At 35.7% G+C, this 20,981-nt stretch overlaps 1 protein-coding gene across 1 annotated transcript in view; it reads left to right on the top strand.

Moving 5' to 3' along the window:
* The window catches only part of LOC104165850 (protein furry homolog-like), a gene marked incomplete at both ends in the record, with an annotated part of 47,818 nt that overhangs the window by 10,939 nt on the left and 15,898 nt on the right, over nucleotides 1–20,981 (top strand). The window contains 16 exons of the mRNA XM_009705605.1: nucleotides 266–358; nucleotides 3,352–3,450; nucleotides 4,951–5,052; nucleotides 7,884–7,928; nucleotides 11,024–11,127; nucleotides 11,768–11,876; nucleotides 12,886–12,972; nucleotides 13,638–13,809; nucleotides 14,524–14,656; nucleotides 14,879–14,986; nucleotides 16,292–16,529; nucleotides 16,936–17,121; nucleotides 17,222–17,308; nucleotides 18,102–18,370; nucleotides 18,792–18,987; nucleotides 20,049–20,173. Of these exons, the coding sequence (XP_009703907.1) occupies nucleotides 266–358; nucleotides 3,352–3,450; nucleotides 4,951–5,052; nucleotides 7,884–7,928; nucleotides 11,024–11,127; nucleotides 11,768–11,876; nucleotides 12,886–12,972; nucleotides 13,638–13,809; nucleotides 14,524–14,656; nucleotides 14,879–14,986; nucleotides 16,292–16,529; nucleotides 16,936–17,121; nucleotides 17,222–17,308; nucleotides 18,102–18,370; nucleotides 18,792–18,987; nucleotides 20,049–20,173 (2,153 nt within the window). The remainder of the gene's footprint in view (nucleotides 1–265; nucleotides 359–3,351; nucleotides 3,451–4,950; nucleotides 5,053–7,883; nucleotides 7,929–11,023; nucleotides 11,128–11,767; nucleotides 11,877–12,885; nucleotides 12,973–13,637; nucleotides 13,810–14,523; nucleotides 14,657–14,878; nucleotides 14,987–16,291; nucleotides 16,530–16,935; nucleotides 17,122–17,221; nucleotides 17,309–18,101; nucleotides 18,371–18,791; nucleotides 18,988–20,048; nucleotides 20,174–20,981) is intronic.

Raw genomic sequence — 20,981 nt, 5'->3', positions numbered from 1 at the left:
AATACTCTGTATTCTGAGTAGACAGTAAATAGCTATCTGGTATTACAAATGTTCTTTCAATTTCTTTTTAATTGCTGGGGAAACAGGTTTTAAAGTTTCTAATGTTTTGTAAAGTCGATATTGTCAAGGAATATAAGACTAACTTAAACACACTGCATGTTTTAAATTCAAACTGGCAATTAATGTGATGCTGCTAGTGGTTTTTATGGCATAGTGACATTTGTCTTCTTTTTCTTCAATATCTTTCTAATGCTTCCTTACTAAGGAATGTGCTCAATACTTCCTGGAAGTAAAAGATAAAGATATAAAACATGCACTTGCTGGTTTGTTTGTGGAAATTCTCATCCCTGTGGCTGCTGTAAGTAATTTTATTGTGGGGTTTTTTTTTTTTCCCCCGCTATTCCCCTCACTTTCAGTTAGGCTCTCATTGTTAAAATTGCTTCCATTAATCCTCACAATGTTACAGTTTTCCAAGTTCAAAAAGACTATTAGGTAAATTACAAGCACATGCATAATCTTTTAAAGGGAAATGTGTCTGTGTGATTTGTGTATTAGCTAGTTTCCGAACTTTTTTCAGAATTTATTAAAATTGTCTGTTTTCTAGACCCTTTTGTCACCAGAGGGCTGTGTAATCTTATACTTTAAAAATTTGAAATTTCCTTCACTTAATATTTGTTCACTCAAGGGTCCCATTGACTTTTCTTTTCTTAGCTGAAAACTGTTAAGTAACATTTTTACAGTCTAATAGGGAGAGTATGAGCTTCTGTGCAAGAAAGAAGAATATAGGTTTCGGCTAATTAAATAAAAATTGTTCATAGAGGTGAGTGTCCACTAGATGTAATCCTTCAAGTGGAAGAGCAGTCAGTCAGTCATCTCCCATATGTGTTTTAAATCTAAAGCCAGAAATTTTACTTGGCAGCCTTGAACAAGAAAAAAGCGTCAATATCACCACAGTGTTGGATGTACAGTGCCTGCAGCGCTGCTTGAGAGAATGTTTTTGGTCGGGACAGGCTCTCCCCTTTTCTCCCAGGCCACTTCACTCGGTTGTGTAAAGCTTGGTCAACAGGTCAATGAGAAAGTTATGGCAGCTCAGTACACCTCAAGTTGACCATTTACCACAAACTCAGAATGTTTCATCGTAGTAAGAGGGGTACTTGCTGTGATTGTTGTCTAAAATGATGGTTGTATTAGCGAAGGCGAGACCGCAGTGTGTTCGGCGTGCTGTCCCAAAAAATGGCAGGTCGTGGCTCCATGTTATGACCAATTATAGGGGCATACCTTGCTATATATGGAGAACTGGGTCATGTAGATCCTGTTTTGTGGAATGGGATGTACAAAGACTAACACGCTGAGTGGGGATCCTGTCTAAGCAAGCTCGTAGGAAAAGAAAGATAAACCTCTCTGAACTCTGTGTTCTCTTTCAAATGGTCTGCCTTGCTTGAGTCATGGGGAAATGCTTCTCTGGTCTTAACTTTGGGTTTTTTTTTTAAAAAAAAAAGAAAGGAGACAATCTTTCTTCTTAAGGCATGACCGCAAAGAGGTGGTGTTAGTAGTAGCTGTTTATTGACTGAAGTCTTGATCTTGCCTGGGCACACTTATACTCTTCTAGAGAAGAATTTCTTGTCCTATTAAAAAAGTGAACGCATTTGTGGTTTTGAACTCCATAGGTTACTCAGCAGTTGGAGTGGGGGTGCATACTGAAAGTATTTAGGTAAACAGAAATATTAGTTTGGAAAATCATAATTTAAATATAGTGAAAACTGCATGTACAGTGATGAGGCAGAAGCAACATTTGGGAATTGGGACTATGTGGTGGTAACCACGGAGGTACGCACACCGGCTGTGCAGACCGTGTGTGTTGTTTAGTGGATCACTTCCTACGAGCATAACCTGAATCAGCTCTTTAAACGGTTGGTGAGGGAGGCTTGATATTTCCTTCTGACTCATTGAGTCTAATCATTTCATACAAATGGAGCTTCTTAAATAGAAGCAGAAAGCCCCATGCCAGATTGAGATGCAGTTGAGAGGGTTAGTCATTCTCTTGGAAGATGTGAGATGCAAGTTTGCATCTTTTTGAAGCAATTGAAGAAACTGAATCTAGAAAGGCTATTGGGTTTCAGCATTGTGACTTCTTTACTGTCATTCTCTTGCTTAATCATCCAGGCATTTTAAAAAATATGACCTGATTTAGACCCTGCAGGTATGACAGATGACAGTATATTTTACAGCAGGGATGTTAAGGCTGATCTGTAAGCCCAAGGTTACATCCCAAAGCAACAGTGTGGTTCTGGCAACAACTAATTTCTCATGTGGAGCTAGTGGGGTGTTGATCAATTTACAGCTTAAGAATAGCAAAAGATAAATAATTTGGGGGTATGTAGGAAATTATTTAAAATGTAATTGCTTTCTCGGTTCTTTCTTTTTGGATTTGTACATGTTACAGAGATATTATACACTATTTTTTATGCTTCCTCAGCATGAATGTTTTCAGAGTGTTCTTAGCAAGGTGGGCATGACTTATCTTTTAATAACTTTGAATGATAAAAAGTAACAAAAAATTACCCTATATTATAGGGAAATTATGAGTATAGAGGATCTCTTCCAGAAAAGCTAACCTTTCCAACCCTCTCCAACACCCACCCTCCACCTCCCAATTTGATAAATAAAGCAGAAACACAGTGTAAAACAGTAGGTTGAGAATAATGTTTAAATGGATCATCACAGATCTCCAGAGAGAAGCCTAAGAGACTTGCAAAGGTTTTGATAAAGAAGGTGGCTGGCTGGTTTGTGGAATGAAGGCTATTCTGTATGCAAGGACAGAGTGGGTAAAAAAGATGTGGGGGTCCACGTATCTGTTCCATTAATTCAGAAAGCTGAACAAAGACATCTTTCATGGTTGGTTGACTGGTAATCCTGTGTATCATTTCCTAAGTTTTCAGTTTTCAAAACTGGAGGACATAAAAGAAAAGGGGAGCATTAAAGAGGGGAACAGTGAAAAAGTTATGGGTATTATTTTTTTAAATATATGAAATTATGCTTATAAAGAGTTTCAGTGTCATTTTAGTTAGTGGCAAATACTTTTTCTTCTTTAAGTATGGAATACAGGCCACATTCTTAAAATAGTGGGTTTTTTAATGGGTTTTGGGTTTGTTTTGTTGTTTTGTGTTTTTTTTTAACTGTATGGTTGTAGTATATGACATGATTTCTTATGCTTCTGTTTAAATTTTAGATAAATACACTCAAATACTTACCTATTGTGAGATTTAACATTCATGGACATCTTACTGTATAGTTTTAATTGCCTTCTGTATAAACTTTTAAACCCATTTATGTGTGTATTTTTTTTAATAGGCTGTTAAAAATGAAGTGAATGTGCCATGTTTGAAAAATTTTGTGGAGATGCTTTATCAGACTACCTTTGAATTGAGTTCAAGAAAGAAGCATTCACTGGTATTTTAAAGAAATACTTCAACTTCTCCATTTTGCTTATCTTAGACTTAAGCTAGTACATTATATGAGAAAAAGCTGACAGTGGTATTAATTTAAATCTTAACTCCTCAGTTCAATTATAATTAAATTCACACTGTGTATATGCATTTGCTCTAATTTTGATTTGTTTGTGCAAGATACATGCTCTGCTGTCTCACTTGTGAGATTGTCTTGTCATTGAAATCAATGCTTGGTTTTGATTATTTTAGTGGGTTTTAGCACAGAGTTATTTAACCTAATGTCTCTTCTAAAAAGAACTTGCATTCAGGGAGTCTGTGTATTTAAATTATGTTTCATTAAAAGATGGAAGTGTCAGACAAGACCTTTCCAGCAAAATAACAGCTTGTTAGTAGCCCTGCTCTGCCTGTTTTCTCCTCTTCTCATATATTTTGTTTTTATTTTTCCAATGTTTTTTATTATCTCTTTTGGATATAAATATCTGTGTAATTTTTTTTTTTCCCCTAAGACTGCATGTTAGTAAGGATTTAAATCTCTTACTAATGCATTATTTAGTAATTCTTGATAACCACGGCAGCCATGTTTCAAGCTGATTCACTTCACTTTGCTGGAAGTGTAGAGCTAAATTTTGCATTACAATTGGCATATTCAGTAAATGCAAGTGAATTTAAAATGATTTATTCTCACTTTCATTATAAGGATGAACTTTACTTTCTGGTACTCTTAGCATATAAAGCATATGTCATCATACATGGTTAAACTTATATAAGAATAACGTAAAGTTGTTGATGTTAGTATTCGCAATGTCATTTTATTCATGAAGTCTGAAACATTGTTACATCAAGATTACAATTTACCTATTCATCCTCATTCTTTAATTTTGCTCCATAACAAGATAATCTGCGGTCAGATTTGGTATTAATCACCGTTATGCATTCTGTTGAAGTGTGTGAACAAATCTTACATTACTAAAGCAAAGCAAAGTCATGCTAGTCTGCATATTGACAGACTTTATTAAATTGTGCTTCATTCCTTACTAAAAGTAGACCTCGAGTAGAAGTAACATTTCTGACAACCTGAAGTCTGTCTTGGTTTTTACTGAGTTGATGATGTTTTTCCTGAATATTCTTCTTAGAGGCAATTCCCTCTCCCAGCATGTAGGACCCCATGAATTGAATCATGTGGTTGCAGGGGAAGAGTGAATATTGTACGAAGGGTGAGATCTGCTCTTAGTCTTTGTTTGAGATCAGGCCTTGCTAGGGGATGAACTTCACCATGGTCCCACTGCCCTGGTCTTACACCATGAGCTCTTCCAGCACATAGGTTATACCCAGGACACCGTGCCTGGCGCACATGTCCTAGTGCAGGGGAAAGGCTGCCGTGCAATGCTAAAACTGTGAGAGTGAGATACAAGAACCGACTGTGTGTCTCATTCTCAATGTACAAGACTTGAGAGGTCTGCAAAGAGCAATTTGATCAATTCTTTTTCCCCCCTGCTCATAGGCTTTGTATCCATTGATCACCTGCCTGTTGTGTGTCAGTCAGAAACAGTTTTTTTTAAATAACTGGCACGTTTTCCTGCAGAACTGTTTGTCACATCTAAAGGTAAGAATCCTTTTCAATTCAGGAACTGTTGCAAATTGGTAGCATTTATTCTGATGTGTTCTCAGCATTCTTGTGCCAGATAAACAATGACTATTTGGCTGTTTAAAAGGACACTGTGAAAAAAATTTTTTTTCTTAAATTAAATGTTCTAAGTCTCCATTAGTATTAAACTTAATAGTACATTTTTGTGATGCTACGTAATGCTGGAAAGAAATGTGGCCCCCCTTGGGGACTATCAGTTTTATTGAGTAAAATCTGCAGGAAGAGTATCTGCTAATAAATGTTATTTATGCCAGAGAAACTACAACTGTAATTCTTTATGTGCAAATTATATGTGGAAAAAATAAGTGGCTTGTCTACTCCTTTAAGTAGAATGTATAGTAAGTGCAATGTTTCTCTCTCTTGTTCACTTATTGAAGGAATAGAAAATTAATTGGGCGTCCAGAAAAGAGATTATATCTACAACCTCTAATATGTATTTTCCAAATAAAAATTACAGTGTCTCTTTAATTTATGGCTTCAGTTGATAGCATTATAAACATGAGTTGGTTGATAAAGAGATTGAGATACTTAGAAATCAGGGATTTGTTTTAGTGACTTTCTTGTAGCATTACTTGTTGTACATGTTCTTTCCTTACTTTTGATTAACATAGTTCCTGATTTTGCCTGATGTATTGATTTTGATAATTTTAATAAATTCTTTGATCCACCTTCACAATATTCATTCTGGTTAGGTATGAGTGTCAATTCCGAAGCTTATTAGTAAAATATGTAAACGAGCATGAAGTCAAAAGGAAACAGGTTTAGCTGCTTGGATTGTTTTTTAAGGGTCATTTTGTTTTCATGACATCTTTCACACTTTTCTGTTGCTTGTTGGGTTTTTGTATATTTTTTCATCTAACATTGCAGTTCTTTTGCAATATTTGCCTTGATTTTTGTTTTGTTGTTTGTTTTGCTTATGGAGGCTGCTTTTGCTTTTGTTTTTAAAACTTCTAAAAAAATTCTTACAATCTAGGAGTTGCGTTTTTCTGGCGTATATATCCGTTATCAGCAATGGACATTTAAAACTGTAAATGCCAGTGAGTTTAACTAGTAGTTGCTGAGCATGCATTTTATATTTTACTTAAGTTTTGTTAACCACTAACAGCTTAACACATTTACTGTAAGGCTCTATTCAGCAGAAATTCTACATATGAATTTCTGCAATTCAGAATTTGCAGTGTTATGATGCTGTGCCATCAATGAGTTATTTAGGATATTTCATAGTTTGGTTTAATTTGGCCCACCAAATACTATTGTTTTTTTGGGTACCTACCTTCTTCAGAAACTTTTTTGAGTTTTAAGCTTGAAAAGTACACTCGCACTATCCTCATGTGTCCTATGAATTAATGTGTTCTTTTGTTTCTGAAGCTAATTAAATGCATGCACACTGTAGTAAGTAATCTCACTAATTTATAAATCTGAATTTCACAGCAGTTTAGTCTTTTAGATTTCCCCTTCGCCATTTTATTTCCTGATTTCCTAATGACTAAAGTTACTTTATTTCCAGTTACCTAAATATATAAAGTGCAATAAGGATTCAAAAAATCATTGTCTCTAATGTCTTTTCTATTTAATAAAGTAATTTTGAGAGTTACTAGGAGATACTTCAGAGTACTGAAAAGGTTCATCCACCCCAACTGTATTAGTTAAAATTAACAAATTAACGGTTGAAATAACAAGACTTAGACTCTGTCACAGGGATATTCTATGAAGAGTACAGGCCTGTTAGCGAGTCGCCAAGAGGTAACGTAGGTCATGGATTCATGGTGCTCACTTTATTCCCTGGTGACTGCCCAGTGCAACCTCTTAGCTAGCAATGAACACTATGCGGTCGTGCTTTGATGACAGAAATTAGCAATTTCCCATTTGCTGTGGTGTGAAAGCTCACATCTTCGCAGTTGCTCCATAGTACCTGATACATGGTATATTCATTCCCTGCCTTACCCTGCGGCATTTTGGTGCTATGTTGTACTTGATAACGCTCCTGAGAGTGCTATGAATCCTAATCCAGTACCAGCAATATCTGTTGCCCTTGTAAACTCTTTGTACTGGGTTTCAGTTCACTCTACCTTTAGTTCTCCTCAAAGCAGGCTCACTGTATGGGGAAAACTTCTTAGCCTTGCTGAAAGGAGGAAGCCTAGAGGTCTGGACTGATGCAAATAGCAGATAAGTGAGTTGTAAGAGCCGCTTTAGACCACGAGTGTACCAAAGGGTGTTTCTTGGTATATGTACAGCTGGCCTTGTCCCATGAAGCAGTTGGGGTGCTTTTTCAGCATTGAGCCCAGCAGGGCATTTCTTTACACACTGTAGTGTAGGCAAAATTCTGAATTTGTTCAGCAGACAATAACACCGGGTCAGTATTGTAAAACTTTTTGCTTACGTTTTTGACTAGGAATTAGATAGACTAATTCTAGCAGGTTTGTCAGAAAGCTGATAGATTCTTGGATGAAGCTGAGGAGTTGTGGTATCCTTACCACCTCTTTCAGGGAGAGGAAGGAACATTTAAGAAAACTGCTGAAATGGCAGAGAAAAGTGTCTATCATTCTGCACCACTGTTGGATGGAAAAGAATAATTAATTTTTTTTCACAGTATAACCCTAGTGTCTGTTACCACAAAACCTTGAAAGTTGGAGGAACGTTTTCTGCCACTGTAGCAAAACCTGTATTTCTGCAGAATAGAGTCCTTACTAGACGGCTATCTGTTGGTTTTGTGCTTTTTTCATCTAACATGCATGTGCCTTCCATTCTCATGTTTGTTATGTTTTGCTGTCTCACATTGCTTTATTTAGATGCCATCTAACAACAGTATCAGAAAACAAATAGAAACACTGCAGGTGAGTTAATATGTTGTTACAACTCAGTGAAACATTGCTTTGTCTCATGTAAATACTTCGTTTTTTATGTTAATTGTTGTATTTTGTGCTTTTCTTTCTTTGTCAAATTGCTGTTAGTACTGTTAAGAAGCAACAGGATTAAGAATAGGTGATGTTTCGAAGATCTTTTTTTCTTGCCAGGGAGTAAAGGAGAAAGATCAGAAATTTATCTTCCAACATTTTTTCCTTGGGGGTGAAAGTGTGGTTTTGTGAGATTGAGTATCAGTATCACAGCTGCTTTCCCTGAACAGCAGTGCATGTTCCCACTGGAAGTAAACTACCTATTCAGATGTATGGTTTTTTCTGTTAATTCATTTCAAAAAGTGTCTTGCATGCGAGCAAACTTGAAAACATTTTCACAATTAAAAAATGTGAAACTGATTTACTATAACAACTTGCAGTGCACTAACTTGAAAGACTTTTACACTGTTGGTTTTGCAGGTATTAAAAAGTAGAAATTGTTTTAGTTCAGAACAGAAGAAAAGTTTAACATCAGTATTAAAAAGTACTTTCTTCAGTAAGTGACTACATTTGACTAACATGGAAAAAATGCTATTTTGTTTCTTGCCTTCATTGAGATATGTTTCATTGACTCGTCTTAATGTGTCATGTAAGACCACTGTAGATTTGCTCTTACTTTTTTGGTTTCATAACAGAGATACAGTTCTTGACAGCTTATTCCGTAGTCTGCTGATACGATTTATGTTAAAAGTTCTAGGATTTTAAACAAAAATACTTTTTAAAAAAAAAAAATGCAAACGCAGATAGAGTGCTTTAAAAACTGACAGCATTAGCTAAAAAGACTGAAATTCAGCCAGGTTGGTGAATTACGTAGCCATGTATACTGTGTTCTAGTTGCAGTAATCTCAAAGAGAAAAGGAAATACTGATGTGTATACACCAAGTATACAAGAAGTGTGCCATAAATTAGACCCAAAAATCCATTTTCTTCTAGCATATTTATTTAGTTCCTAGTTATAGGAAGAGATGATGAAAATTTTCAATGCTTAAGAAATCAGAGGTACTGCTGTATTTATTTTGTAACCCTTTTTTAAAAGGTGAATGCCTCCTTACACTTTTTTTTTAAAGAAGCAGCAAACTTTGTAATGACTAATCAGAAGTAGCTATATATAATATAACTATGTGTAATATTAACACATTGCAAAATGTCTGCTACCTTTGCCATTTTTTTGATTAGATGATTGAAAGCCAATAATCAATTTTTGGTTTTCTTCTGGACTCGTAAATTAAGCTCCCCTTTGGAATATCAGAAATAAGAAAATCAAAGCATTACTCTGTTCTAGACACTGCATTTCAGATAGACTTTGATGATGCATGTACCAATTAATTCACCAGCCTACTTTGAACATCAAGGACTATTGGCCTGTACATGAAATATGATGAGTATTCCCTCTGATTTTCTGATAAACAGTCATGTATGTTATTTATCTGTGAAGTACCGCTTCTACCCCTGTGATTTTGTGCTAGGCTTTTAGGCGTTCTTAAAGTAAGCTGCTGCCAAAACCAATTGTCCTGACCCACCTGTGTTAAAGCTGTCCAAATTACTCTTTTTGGTATAGGCTATTGCACAGACATGGCCGTGAAATTATTTGGATCAACTTCTTGGTGTGAGTTGGACTTTGTTACTGCTAGAGTCAGTGCAAAGGGAGCAGTGAGGCTGTGGAGTAGGGAACCGAGCATGAAACCATCTCTTTTTGAACAGAGTGTGGTCTTAGATCCACTTATACCCTTTGTGAAACTGTACTCCACTTGTCCTGGTAGTACAAAGTAGTCTGCTGTTCTGACTCATTGAGTTGTGGTAGAGGCCACAAAATGTGAAATTAGTTAGGTTCAAGCTATCAAGACTTCACTGAAGATGGGGAGGTGTGTTTTTGAGGTTCTTTCGTTGTTGTTTTTGTTGTGTGGGGTTTTTGTTGTGGGGTTTTATTATTTTTTTTTAACTGAGAGAACACCTAAAAAGATGACAACTGGGGATCATTTATTCTATTCATAAGCTCATACTAGTGACCAATTCCAGGAATCTCACTGGCTATTTCAAGATTATAAATACACCAAGAATCCATAGTTGGAAAAGGGATTGCTGGAATTGGTACAAAGAATGTTAGTTAGTTACTGTTCTACACAATTTAAGAGCTAGGGGGAGAAAAGGTAAACTCCTAGAAGCAGCTTTAAGACAAAAAATGGCACCGGAACAGGTTGCACAGAGAAGCTGTGGATGCCCCATCCCTGGAAGTGTTCAAGGCCAGGTTGGATGTGGCTTTGAGCAACCTGGTCTGGTGGAAGGTGTCCCTGCCCATGGCAGGAGGGTTGGAACTGGATGGTCTTTAAGGTCCCTTCTAACCAAACCATTCTATGATGATGATTCTATTGTTTTTCATACAGTGCATAATTTAAACTGAACTATGCCACAAGATTTTGTATTAATTCAAGAGAAAGCTAGGTTAATTAACAACAAAAATCCATTGGAAGTGAGTGAACACTAATACAGCCCACAGGAAATGTTTACGTTGGGTGAAGCTTGGAGTGCACGCCCAGAGAAGCATCCTTGTGTGCCTGCCCTGTTTTGCGTTCTTTTCTTCTGCAGCTGCTATTGTCTGCCATCATAAACTGAATGATGGACTTAGACTTTGTGCCTGATCCAGAGCAACTACTCCAATGTTTTAGACAAACTATAAGTTAGTTTTCTGTAAAGTTGGTATTCGCTACCAATGGCTTTCTGAGAAAAGTTCTTGGAAGCAATACGCTCTTGGTGTTCATCTCAAGAGGAATATCTGCTTTTTAGTTAGTCCTCTGCTCTCAGAGTGAAAGATGTGTAGAATAATCTGGAATTACTAGTTCAACATTCAGGTGGTGTTGGAAATACGCAATACAGGGTTGTTTTTAAGAAAACATTAAAACTTGTAGTCACTATTAAACACATCAGTTTTCGTTGTTAAAAAAAAATCTGAAAATATTCTCAAAAGTCAAAAGAGTAATAATAAAATTTTCTGAGTGTCTCACAGACAATGGTAACTGTATTTTTCATTTATTTTACAGAATAAAGATCCCAAAATGTCCCGAGTTGCACTGGAATCTTTGTATAGGTTATTGTGGGTTTATGTTATTAGAATAAAATGTGAAAGCAACACTGTAACTCAAAGGTAAGTTCATTATGCAAAGGATTTTAAATTATTGATTGGTGGGTTTTTTTCCCCCTAGTGATATCAGAAGAGATCTTGAAGCCAGCTCAGGGAGGGGTCTAGTTAGGTAAACAGGGGAACAAAGACTTCATCTTAATAGAGAAAACCAAAACAACTTGATTACTTTGACAAGGAGAAAGAATAGAATCTACAATTGTCTTTGCAGGGGTATGCAGGGATAGAAGAGAGTGGAGAGATTAGAAGCAGGAAATTTATTAAAGTTAAAAAGCACTAACGGTACCAGGACAGATAGGGTGTGAAGTGGCCATCACTAAGTATGGGCTGGAAATGGAAAGGTTTTCTTTATCAGTTAGGATCATGAGAATTTGGAATAGTCATTCAGATTTTGCCTCTCCTCCTGACTATTACTAACTAGTTTAAGGCAGGATCTTGGTCACTCTATAATGAACCCATGATACTGTTGCCTGTGACAGTAGAGGTCTGTACTTTCTGTAGGTGATTCTACCTGTCTTATGCTTCTGTATTATTTAGCCGTAACCCTTAGATACTCTTCCAGATTTGAACTGTAACATCTATGCTATTATAAAAAGTTATTTTTAAAAGGTTTTTTTAATTTCTTTTTGTTTCCAAATTCTTGTAGCCGTCTCATGAGCATTGTATCAGCACTTTTTCCAAAAGGATCACGTAGTGTGGTCCCACGAGACACACCTTTGAATATATTTGTCAAGATTATTCAGTTCATTGCTCAGGTAAGAATACGTCTAAGTAGAGCTATAAGAATAGGATGAACATTATTTAGAAGAAATGTAAATTTAAGGTAAGGTTTTGAAATATTTGCACTGAATTAATGGTCTTACATCTTGAGTAGTATTTTCCTGAATATATGTAACAAATAATTTTGCCATTAGTAGAAACAGAGTAAGTCGTTTCATTTTAGTTAAACTTATAGAAACTTTACTTAAACAAATAACTGTTGTGTATGAACATTATGATGATTTATACTTGTATTTGAGTTGCACTGTTGTGGGGAGGTGTGTGTATATAAATATAAAAATGCACTAATATAATTAATATATTTCATTATAATATTTTTATATGAGACAAAGCATTCAAACCATAGTATCCACTTAAATTTAGCCTGGAGACTAGTCTCTTTACACAGAAAAAATACGCAATGCATGCAGTAGTGTGTAGTTAGTATTGCCTTATGATTTATATTATATTAGGTGCTTCTGTTGTCCTAATATCAAAATGCAGGATATGATCTCACAAAATAAACTCTCATTCATCTATAACCTTATAGGTTAGAGACATGTTTTCCTGTCTTACAGATAGCTTGTCTGTGCTTCAGCTTCCAGAATTATTTGCTTCTGGTAGTACAGGGGTGAGGCAGGACACACAACCCTTCACTGTTTGTATTCATTTCCTAGAGCTCCTCTTTTTATCACTAATTTTTAGTTATCTAAAACAGTTTAGCTCATTTGTAGAAATATGTTCGACCTGAGCAGAATTGTCTGGGAATTTTTTCAGGAGAAATGTTTTCAACCATATCAGGGGATGAAATGTGTGGAATGGTACTATATTTTAAAAAGAACATTAAGTCGTAAGAATAAATAGGAAAAAAGTAATTTTTTAAAAAACTTTTTTATGTTTTTAAACTTTTAAGGCGTGATACCCGGCACCTGTGCAAAGCCAAGAAATTAAACTATGCATATTAACAGAAAAGAGATGATCATATCAATCTATTTTCCTTTATAGGAACGCTTGGATTTTGCAATGAAAGAAATAATATTTGATCTTCTTAGTGTTGGAAAATCACCTAAAACCTTCACTATTAATCCAGAGGTAAAAAAAGCTCATTACTTGCATGCAGCGAGAACAGGGCATTGGGGGATTTTTTGAGGGAAAGTGGTTAACTATTTTTGAGCTGGGATGAAAGCAGATTAATGAATATCTGATGGGATGTTCTGCTAAAACTGAAGAAGTAATTGTAGTCATGCACAATTGCTGTTTCATTTCTGGTAAGTAAGCTAGCAGCAGTACTACAGTTCAGACTAATTTCAACAATAATTTCAGTAAGTATGTGTGAAATTTTTTTACAGTCTAACTGTAAAACCTTTTTTTGGGCAAGTCGTACCTAACTCTTGTGGTTCAAGATCCAATCTAACAGATGAGACGTAAGCAATATCTGCCTTCAGTATGTCATTCTCGAGATTCATATTAAGTCCTTTAGTGCTCTGTACTGTAAAATATTTGGTATATTAGCCTGTGCCAAGTCAGTTAACTGGAATCAGAGTTGTGGGGAGGCACTGAAGGCTTAAACTTTGTTCTTATTACTTTTGTTACCCTAATATGTAATGTTTAAATAATGCCTGTCCTGCTGGAACTGTACTGCTGTCTGTTTAAGAGAGGAAAAATACAATTCATGTTTTACCTCGTCTGTGTTGCTTTAATGTTATAATTTCTTCTTTTTTCTCTGTCTTTTTTCCTTCCCTTTTTTGCTATTGAAGAGGATGAATATTGGCCTCAGAGTCTTCCTTGTCATAGCAGATAGCTTGCAACAGAAAGATGGTGAACCACCAATGCCAACAACAGGAGTTGTTCTTCCCTCAGGAAATACTCTGCGTGTGAAGAAAATTTTTCTTAATAAAACGCTGACAGATGAGGAAGCAAAAGTTATAGGTATGTTGGATTCTTTTGTAAGTTGGCATTCCAATATGTGTGTAGATGTTCTCAATTATTCTCAAGCAGTATGTTTGTGTAACACTATTTCTGTATTTATTTTAATTGTTAATGAGAATCTAATTATAGTCTGTTTTAACAGGACTGCTTTGATTCTTTAGAGAGGGCTGCTAGACAATATTGACCTTCTGGTGTCCAAGACCAAATCCATGGCTTTTTTTGAAGTGTTTTGCACTGCCAAATTAGCACAAAGCAGCCTGAGTGCAATTAGTGTGGTAAATAGCTTGGCAATTTTTGTTCCCTTTATGTCACTCTAGAATGTCCCAAATGTCCCACAGCTGAAGTGGAATAAGGCAATTTTGATCCCTGTGCTCTGTTGATCTTCTGTGAATGAGGTAGTCATCTGTAAAGGACTATTTCAACATGTAAAATTTAAACTAGAACTTAAATGCTTGGAATTCAGAAAACAGAAAAGCAGCTAATGGATGCTTCTGTTTATGTTCTTTCTGAAAGAAACTTTTACTTTCATGTAATACCTCCTACTACTCATTTAACATGCATTTCTTTTGACAATTAAAATGCGTGCTTCATGTCATGTTTTGTACAAGAAGAAATTTGTTCTAAGCTGAATAAGTGGCAAGTATTTCAATAAAAATGCGACAGTTAAATGAGAACAAATGGAAGAGGTGATCGGAACACTTTTTGGCTTTTCAGGAATGTCCATATACTACCCTCAAGTCAGAAAAGCGCTAGACAGCATTCTTAGGCATTTGGACAAAGAAGTTGGAAGGCCCATGTGCATGACTAGCGTGCAGATGTCCAATAAAGAACCTGAAGACATGATCACGTACGTACTGAATTACAGTATTTTTGCTGTCACAGTTATGTACAGATGCCATCATTAATGCATTACGATTATTGGCTTTTTACTTAACTATTAAATGAATGCTAATGTCGTTAATTAATGAAATTTTGTTAGCTCCTTAGTTTTGACATGAAATTAAAAATATTTGTGGTGTACTGAAGTAGATTTTCCTGATGTTTTGTTGGTTATAAACTGTTTTTGTAGGGGTGAGAGAAAACCTAAGATAGATCTGTTCAGAACTTGTATTGCTGCTATCCCAAGACTGATTCCAGATGGTATGAGTAGGACTGACCTCATTGAATTGCTTGCAAGGTAAGGGAGATGAAATTCTGCTTTAGTGGATGTTCATTTTTAAATGTTGTGTGTATAAGTGTTTGTTAGTTCACTATGTACTGTGAGTGCACGGCATACAGAATCTGTTCTTCCTATTCCTGCCTGCCTTCTGCAGTTGGTCGTGTTACTGGCCAGAGCAGCAGGAGGTAAATTTGTCCTGAAGATCTTGCTCTTATTTTTAGAGAGAATTTTTTGAACAGTACAGATTTATTTCTGTTGCTTTGTTTTTTGAACTTGTCTTATCTTTTTGTTGCTACTATCATACTTTTTTCCCTTTTTTTTTCTTCCTATTGCTAATACTGTAAGTTATCATAAAGGCATTCTTGTTTGACATTACCAAAATGTGAGACAGGCACTTAGGAGAAGCTTTTTCTTGTTCTCTATTAATCCTACTTCCTTTTTCCATTTTTTTTGATCCAACACTACTCATATTCTTCTATCTCTTATCTCAATTTAAAATGAATGTGCCTTGTCTCAACTACTTATCAGTACTGATAACTGGACAGCCAGGTGTTTGCAGTTTGGTAAACTGAGCATTCAGTGAGAGTATGTAGTTGTGGTATGTGCAGACAGTCTTTACATATTACTAGAGTGATAAACCTTCCTCTTTTTATTTTTAATACAAGAATGGTCTTGGTGCAGAAATACAGGCTGGCTTTTAACTTTGAAGTTATAAATTTGTGTGCATATTATTTGTTGAGCTACATATATTAAAAAGTTAGTAATAATGTGAGAGAATAAGATTTTTCTAACACTTTTTCTTCAGTGTCAAAAATCACATGAAAGTCATGAAGTATTAAGTAATAATACAGTACTGGATAAGTTTCTTCTACCATAGCGAGCTGAGATGTATTCTTGAGTACATATGCAAAGGGATTTTTTGCGAGTTTTTTCTCATCCAAAGTAAAGCTGCTTTATCTGCAAAAATAATCTGTTCTTTTCAATTTTAATTTGAAGAAAATAACCTGTGTATCACAGTGTGCCTGCCTACTGAGCTCTAAGGTGGTTGCTCAGATGCATGCAAAGATGTGCCTATATGAAAGACTTGATCATCTGTCTTGAAAATTATTTGTTTATACTAAGTTTTTTGAAGTCTTGCGTTATTTTGCTATAGTAGTAGTGCCTTCAATTAGTAGCCAGTTTCAGGTGTATTCGGTGCAGAAAATACATCTGTGTGGAAGTATTTTATTGTACAGTGAAGAAGGAAGAATTAGCACCAAACTATAAAGGCTGGTTAAGAGCATGCCAATCTAGGGTGATGATACCAGTATTTTTTCTAAACAGGCTGACAATTCATATGGATGAAGAACTTCGTGCCTTGGCTTTCAATACTCTCCAAGCATTAATGCTTGATTTTCCAGATTGGCGGGAAGATGTTCTTTCAGGATTTGTATATTTTATTGTGCGTGAAGTGACTGATGTCCACCCAACGCTTCTTGACAATGCAGTAAAAATGTTAGTGCAACTCATAAATCAGTGGAAACAAGCAGCCCAAATGCACAATAAAAACCAAGATTCTCAGGTATTTCTAAATAAGGTCCTTTGATGTTAAAACGTGGTTTGAATCTACATACAATTTTATTAATAGGCTTTATTGTTTTTGTTAAGTAATAAAAATTCAGCGTACTTTCTTACTTTCTTATACAATCCTGTACGTGAGAACATTACTTATTTTTAATTTTGCCCTCACTACATTATTCCTATGAGAAAATGAAATAAGACAGACTTTCTTGTGATATTTGTTCAGAGAGATACTAAGAAGATGAAGTAGCTGATGTAATGCCATTCTCATAATGCAAAATTTGACTAGTAGCCAATCAAGGTGTAAACACCTTATGATTAATTCTGCCATTGCCAGTAATGGAACTATAGCTTGGTTGTGTTTACTTTTTTCTTAATTTGCTTAACTCCTGTGATCTTTCTCTTAGCGTGGTGTATCCAATGGGGCTGCCCATACCCTTCCTCTGGAGAGGACCCTGTATTCCAGTGTCTTTCATGTGGTAGAAGGCTTTGCTTTGGTCATCCTTTGCAGCACAAGGCCTGCCACCAGGAGATTAGCTGTCAGCGTGCTCAGAGAAATAAGGGCCTTGTTCACAGTTTTAGAAATTTCTAAGGTAAGAGTTGATGACCCGTTCTTGTGACTGCTTAATGAAACTGCTTTTATCTTGAGCTCTTTCTCTGAGCTTTTTATGCTTTGCATTTTGTCTTTTGTAGAGTGATGATGAGTTGGCTATAGATGTAATGGACAGACTAAGTGCTACTATCCTGGAGAGTTTCATACATCTCACTGGGGCTGACCAGGTAGGAGAGTTTTTTGTGTTAAGTTCGATGTAAGATGAGGTAATTCTGCAAAACTGTCCCAAATAAATTGTATGTATTTTAAATGATCATGTCGCTATGTTCATGCTAACTTTATCAGCGATATCACCTTAAAAGAAACAAATGAACCCAGCTAAACAAAGAAAAACCTCAAAAAGCTTGAGGAGTGTTGTGAGGCAGATAACCACCATTGTACGCTTTCTGATCAAAAGTGTGTCGTTATGACTGCCATGTAGACACATACAGCTCTATATCTGTTTTTTCTCATCTTGCTCATAGATTACAGTTTCTTTGAAGCAAAGACCATTACCTTTTTCTGCAGCGATACAATGTCTTAACAGTCACTGTGTCCATTATCCATGATTAAAGCTGTAATAACTATCAATTAATAACTGAATTCCAGTTATTATTTATCATTAACTCTTAAGTATCAAGGAAAAGCTCTTCTGACTTTAGGTTTAGGAAACAAGTTGGAATTCAGTAGTAAGGCTTTTAGAGTCTGGAATCTTTTGGAAGAATTAAGTTGTCATGAGTGAAAGAGCCTTTTTCTAGAATTTACTATTTCCTAATGTTTGGTTCCTTCCCAAACAGCATGTTTATATAACTTGTCTACATTAGGAACTTCTGTAAAAAAAAACGTAAATTAATGTGTTTTCTCTATCCCAAATGTAGTTTTGACGCTGATACTTTCTTAGATATTTAACAATGAAGAGATTGTTACTTAATATACATGGATATTAAAAATACTACCTTGTTCTCTTTTTTATGCACGCAGACCACTTTACTGTACTGTCCTAGTTCAATAGATTTACAAACTCTGGCTGACTGGAATTCCTCCCCAATCAGCCACCAGTTTGATGTGGTCAGTCCGTCACATATATGGATATTTGCACATGTGACTCAAGGCCAAGATCCATGGATTATAAGCCTCTCAAGTTTTATGAAACAGGAAAATCTTCCAAAACACTGCCCAACAGCTGTAAGCTATGCTTGGATGTTTGCTTATACCAGACTCCAACTGCTGTCTCCACAAGTGGATATAAAGTAAGTTGATTTCTGAAGCAAATACAATATATTGAGTGTTCTTTTGAGATTTTTCGTCTTTGTAATTTTTTTATGTTTCAGTGGGGTAACATATGGACTTATATTTTCTGTAGGTTTAATTCAGCTTTCTATAACAAAATATTAAAGCAGTTCTATCTGGGAAAAAAAAGTTACCTGCTGTAAAGGTTAATTCATGCCTTTAGCTATATTGTAGTTCAACAAATTTGACTATAAAAGTATACATTATTGATGTGCAGGTCTATTCTGAACAATTTGTTCAGAGTTTACCGTGTTAACAGTTTTGGAAGCAATGGCATATACATATTTGAAGAATAAATTCAGTAGAAAAGCAAAGTGAAACGTGGTAAGCTTTATTTACTATACTGAGCTTTTTTTTAAATTTTTTTTTTTTTCTAAATAGCAGCCCTATCAATGCAAAGAAAGTGAATACTACTACAAGCAGTGACTCCTATATTGGGCTCTGGAGAAACTACCTGATTCTTTGCTGCAGTGCAGCATCTTCTTCGAACTCCTCCACCTCCACAGGCTCTGTGAGATGTTCCCCTCCTGAGACGCTGGCGTCTACTCCTGACAGTGGTTATAGCATTGATTCAAGAGTAGGTTCTTCTAATGTTTACTGTAAATATATCTAGGTGTTATTGGAGGTAGAAACACCTGAGGCTTATAATAACTATCATGATTCTTAGAAACTGGTGTAATTTGTCTGAAAACATATTTTAATATACATTTGTCTTTCATTTGTTTAGGATAGTATTTCAGTTCGCTTCTCCTGATCACTGCTGTATAGGCTTTTCTGGTTATGTTTTTAAGGCAAAATCTAATCATGTCATGAAAACGTTAACCCAATCTCAAAGTCTTGTCTAGTGGTAATGAGGAAATGTTTTGTTTACCATTAAGAGGTTTTGGGGTTGTGTGTGTTTGTTTCTTTCTTTCTTTCCTGTCAGTAGACTTCTGCAATTATGGGCAAATAGCCACTCACTTGGGTAACTGAAGCAGTGACCTATTCAGGCATGATTTATCTTGTTATATTTTTCCCAACCACAGACAGTTTTCTGTCTGCCTTGCTTTATATCACCTGTAGGTTTTTTTGTTGGTGTTTTGTTGTTGTTTTTGTGTTTTTTTTTTCTCTTTTGCTACTACTTTACTTCTTTTTGTCCTTCTCCTTTTTGGCTTCCTGTAGAAGGTGCAGTAGAGGTGAAGATAACTCATGGACTATGCAGCAGATTTTTGGCAGAAGCAGACTATTCTATTTGTTTGTTACCAAGATACTTGCCCTAAGTCAGAGAAACTGTAGACTGAAAGCTTTGTTCTTTTTGAGAGCCCCAATGGAGTCTTAAGGAGTTGGACACCAAAAGTCAACTGCTTCTCCCTAAGGAGGGCGGATACACTAAACACGGAGAGCATCTGTTTGTAGTGTTGAGGCATTCATTGTCATCTGACAATGAAAATTCAATTATACAAGGAATGGTGAAGTAGTTAATACTACTTTACTATTTCAGAAAGTCTTTTTCCATGTTGAAGATCAAAAATTTCATTTTTATCATTTTACGTCACTGATCAGTGTGAGAAGACTGTAAAATTACAGCATATGTTTTAATGTCACACCACCTGATTGTTTGGTAACTACTTCGTTCTGTTTTATTCTGTTTTTCCTTAGATCATTGGCATTCCATCCCCTTCCTCCTTGTTTAAGCACATAGTTCCAATGATGCGCTCTGAGAGCATGGAAATTACAGAATCTCTTGTGCTGGGACTTGGCAGGACCAACCCAGGAGCTTTTAGGTAACTGTTGTGTTTCAGCTGTTTCTATGCTAATTTATACAAAGCTGGGGAATCAGAGCTCAGAAAAAAAAGTTGGGTGTTTTTTTTTTTCTTTTAAGAATTTTAAAAAAGCTCTGAAAACTGATTATCATTGTCTTTTCTAGCATTTAGTGGTGTGATAAAGATTGTTAGAAGTTGAAATAATTTTATGTAGAGGTCATGTCTGAATAAAGAAAAAAAAAGTTAGTTGAAAAAATAAACATCTGCCTTTTATTGATATTAGAGGCTGCCCTTATATGAAAGAACAGACTTTGTGAACTATTAACATTTGTAATGTTAATTATAATCATATTTGTAAGAGTTACTGAACTCTCCTTATTGGTATTGCCAGCAAACATATGTTTCAGAGCTCTTTGTATGTAGGAGTTTCATGATAACTGTATTCTAAAAAGAGATTTTTGGATCAAACTGAAAAAATACCGGTTACAACTTTATTCAGAATGGTGCTGAAGCTTCTGAAATTCATGGTGCATCCCTCTCACCCCCCCTTTTTTTTTCCCCTGAGTAAACTTTCTGTAACTTCCTAACTAGTACACCTTTCTCATATATTGTAGCAGTGACAAGTCCACGTGGATTAGTTTGGGCACTGGTAACTGTGATCTACTGTAGCAGAATTAGATCTGTGCCAAGTCACTTTTTCCATCAAAATAGCTTCATAGATCATGTTCACCGTATTTGGATTCAAGTCATAATCCAAAACTTTTGGTTATCCTAGTGTGACAAGTCTTTATATAAATGTCAAATTCAAAATGGCCTATCTAGCCATCAT

The sequence above is a fragment of the Cariama cristata genome, unplaced genomic scaffold (assembly GCF_000690535.1).
Source record: "Cariama cristata isolate BGI_N322 unplaced genomic scaffold, ASM69053v1 scaffold8548, whole genome shotgun sequence".
Lineage (NCBI taxonomy): Eukaryota > Metazoa > Chordata > Aves > Cariamiformes > Cariamidae > Cariama > Cariama cristata.
Note: the sequence above shows the minus strand (reverse complement) of the source record. Positions and strands in the feature narration are given on the sequence as shown.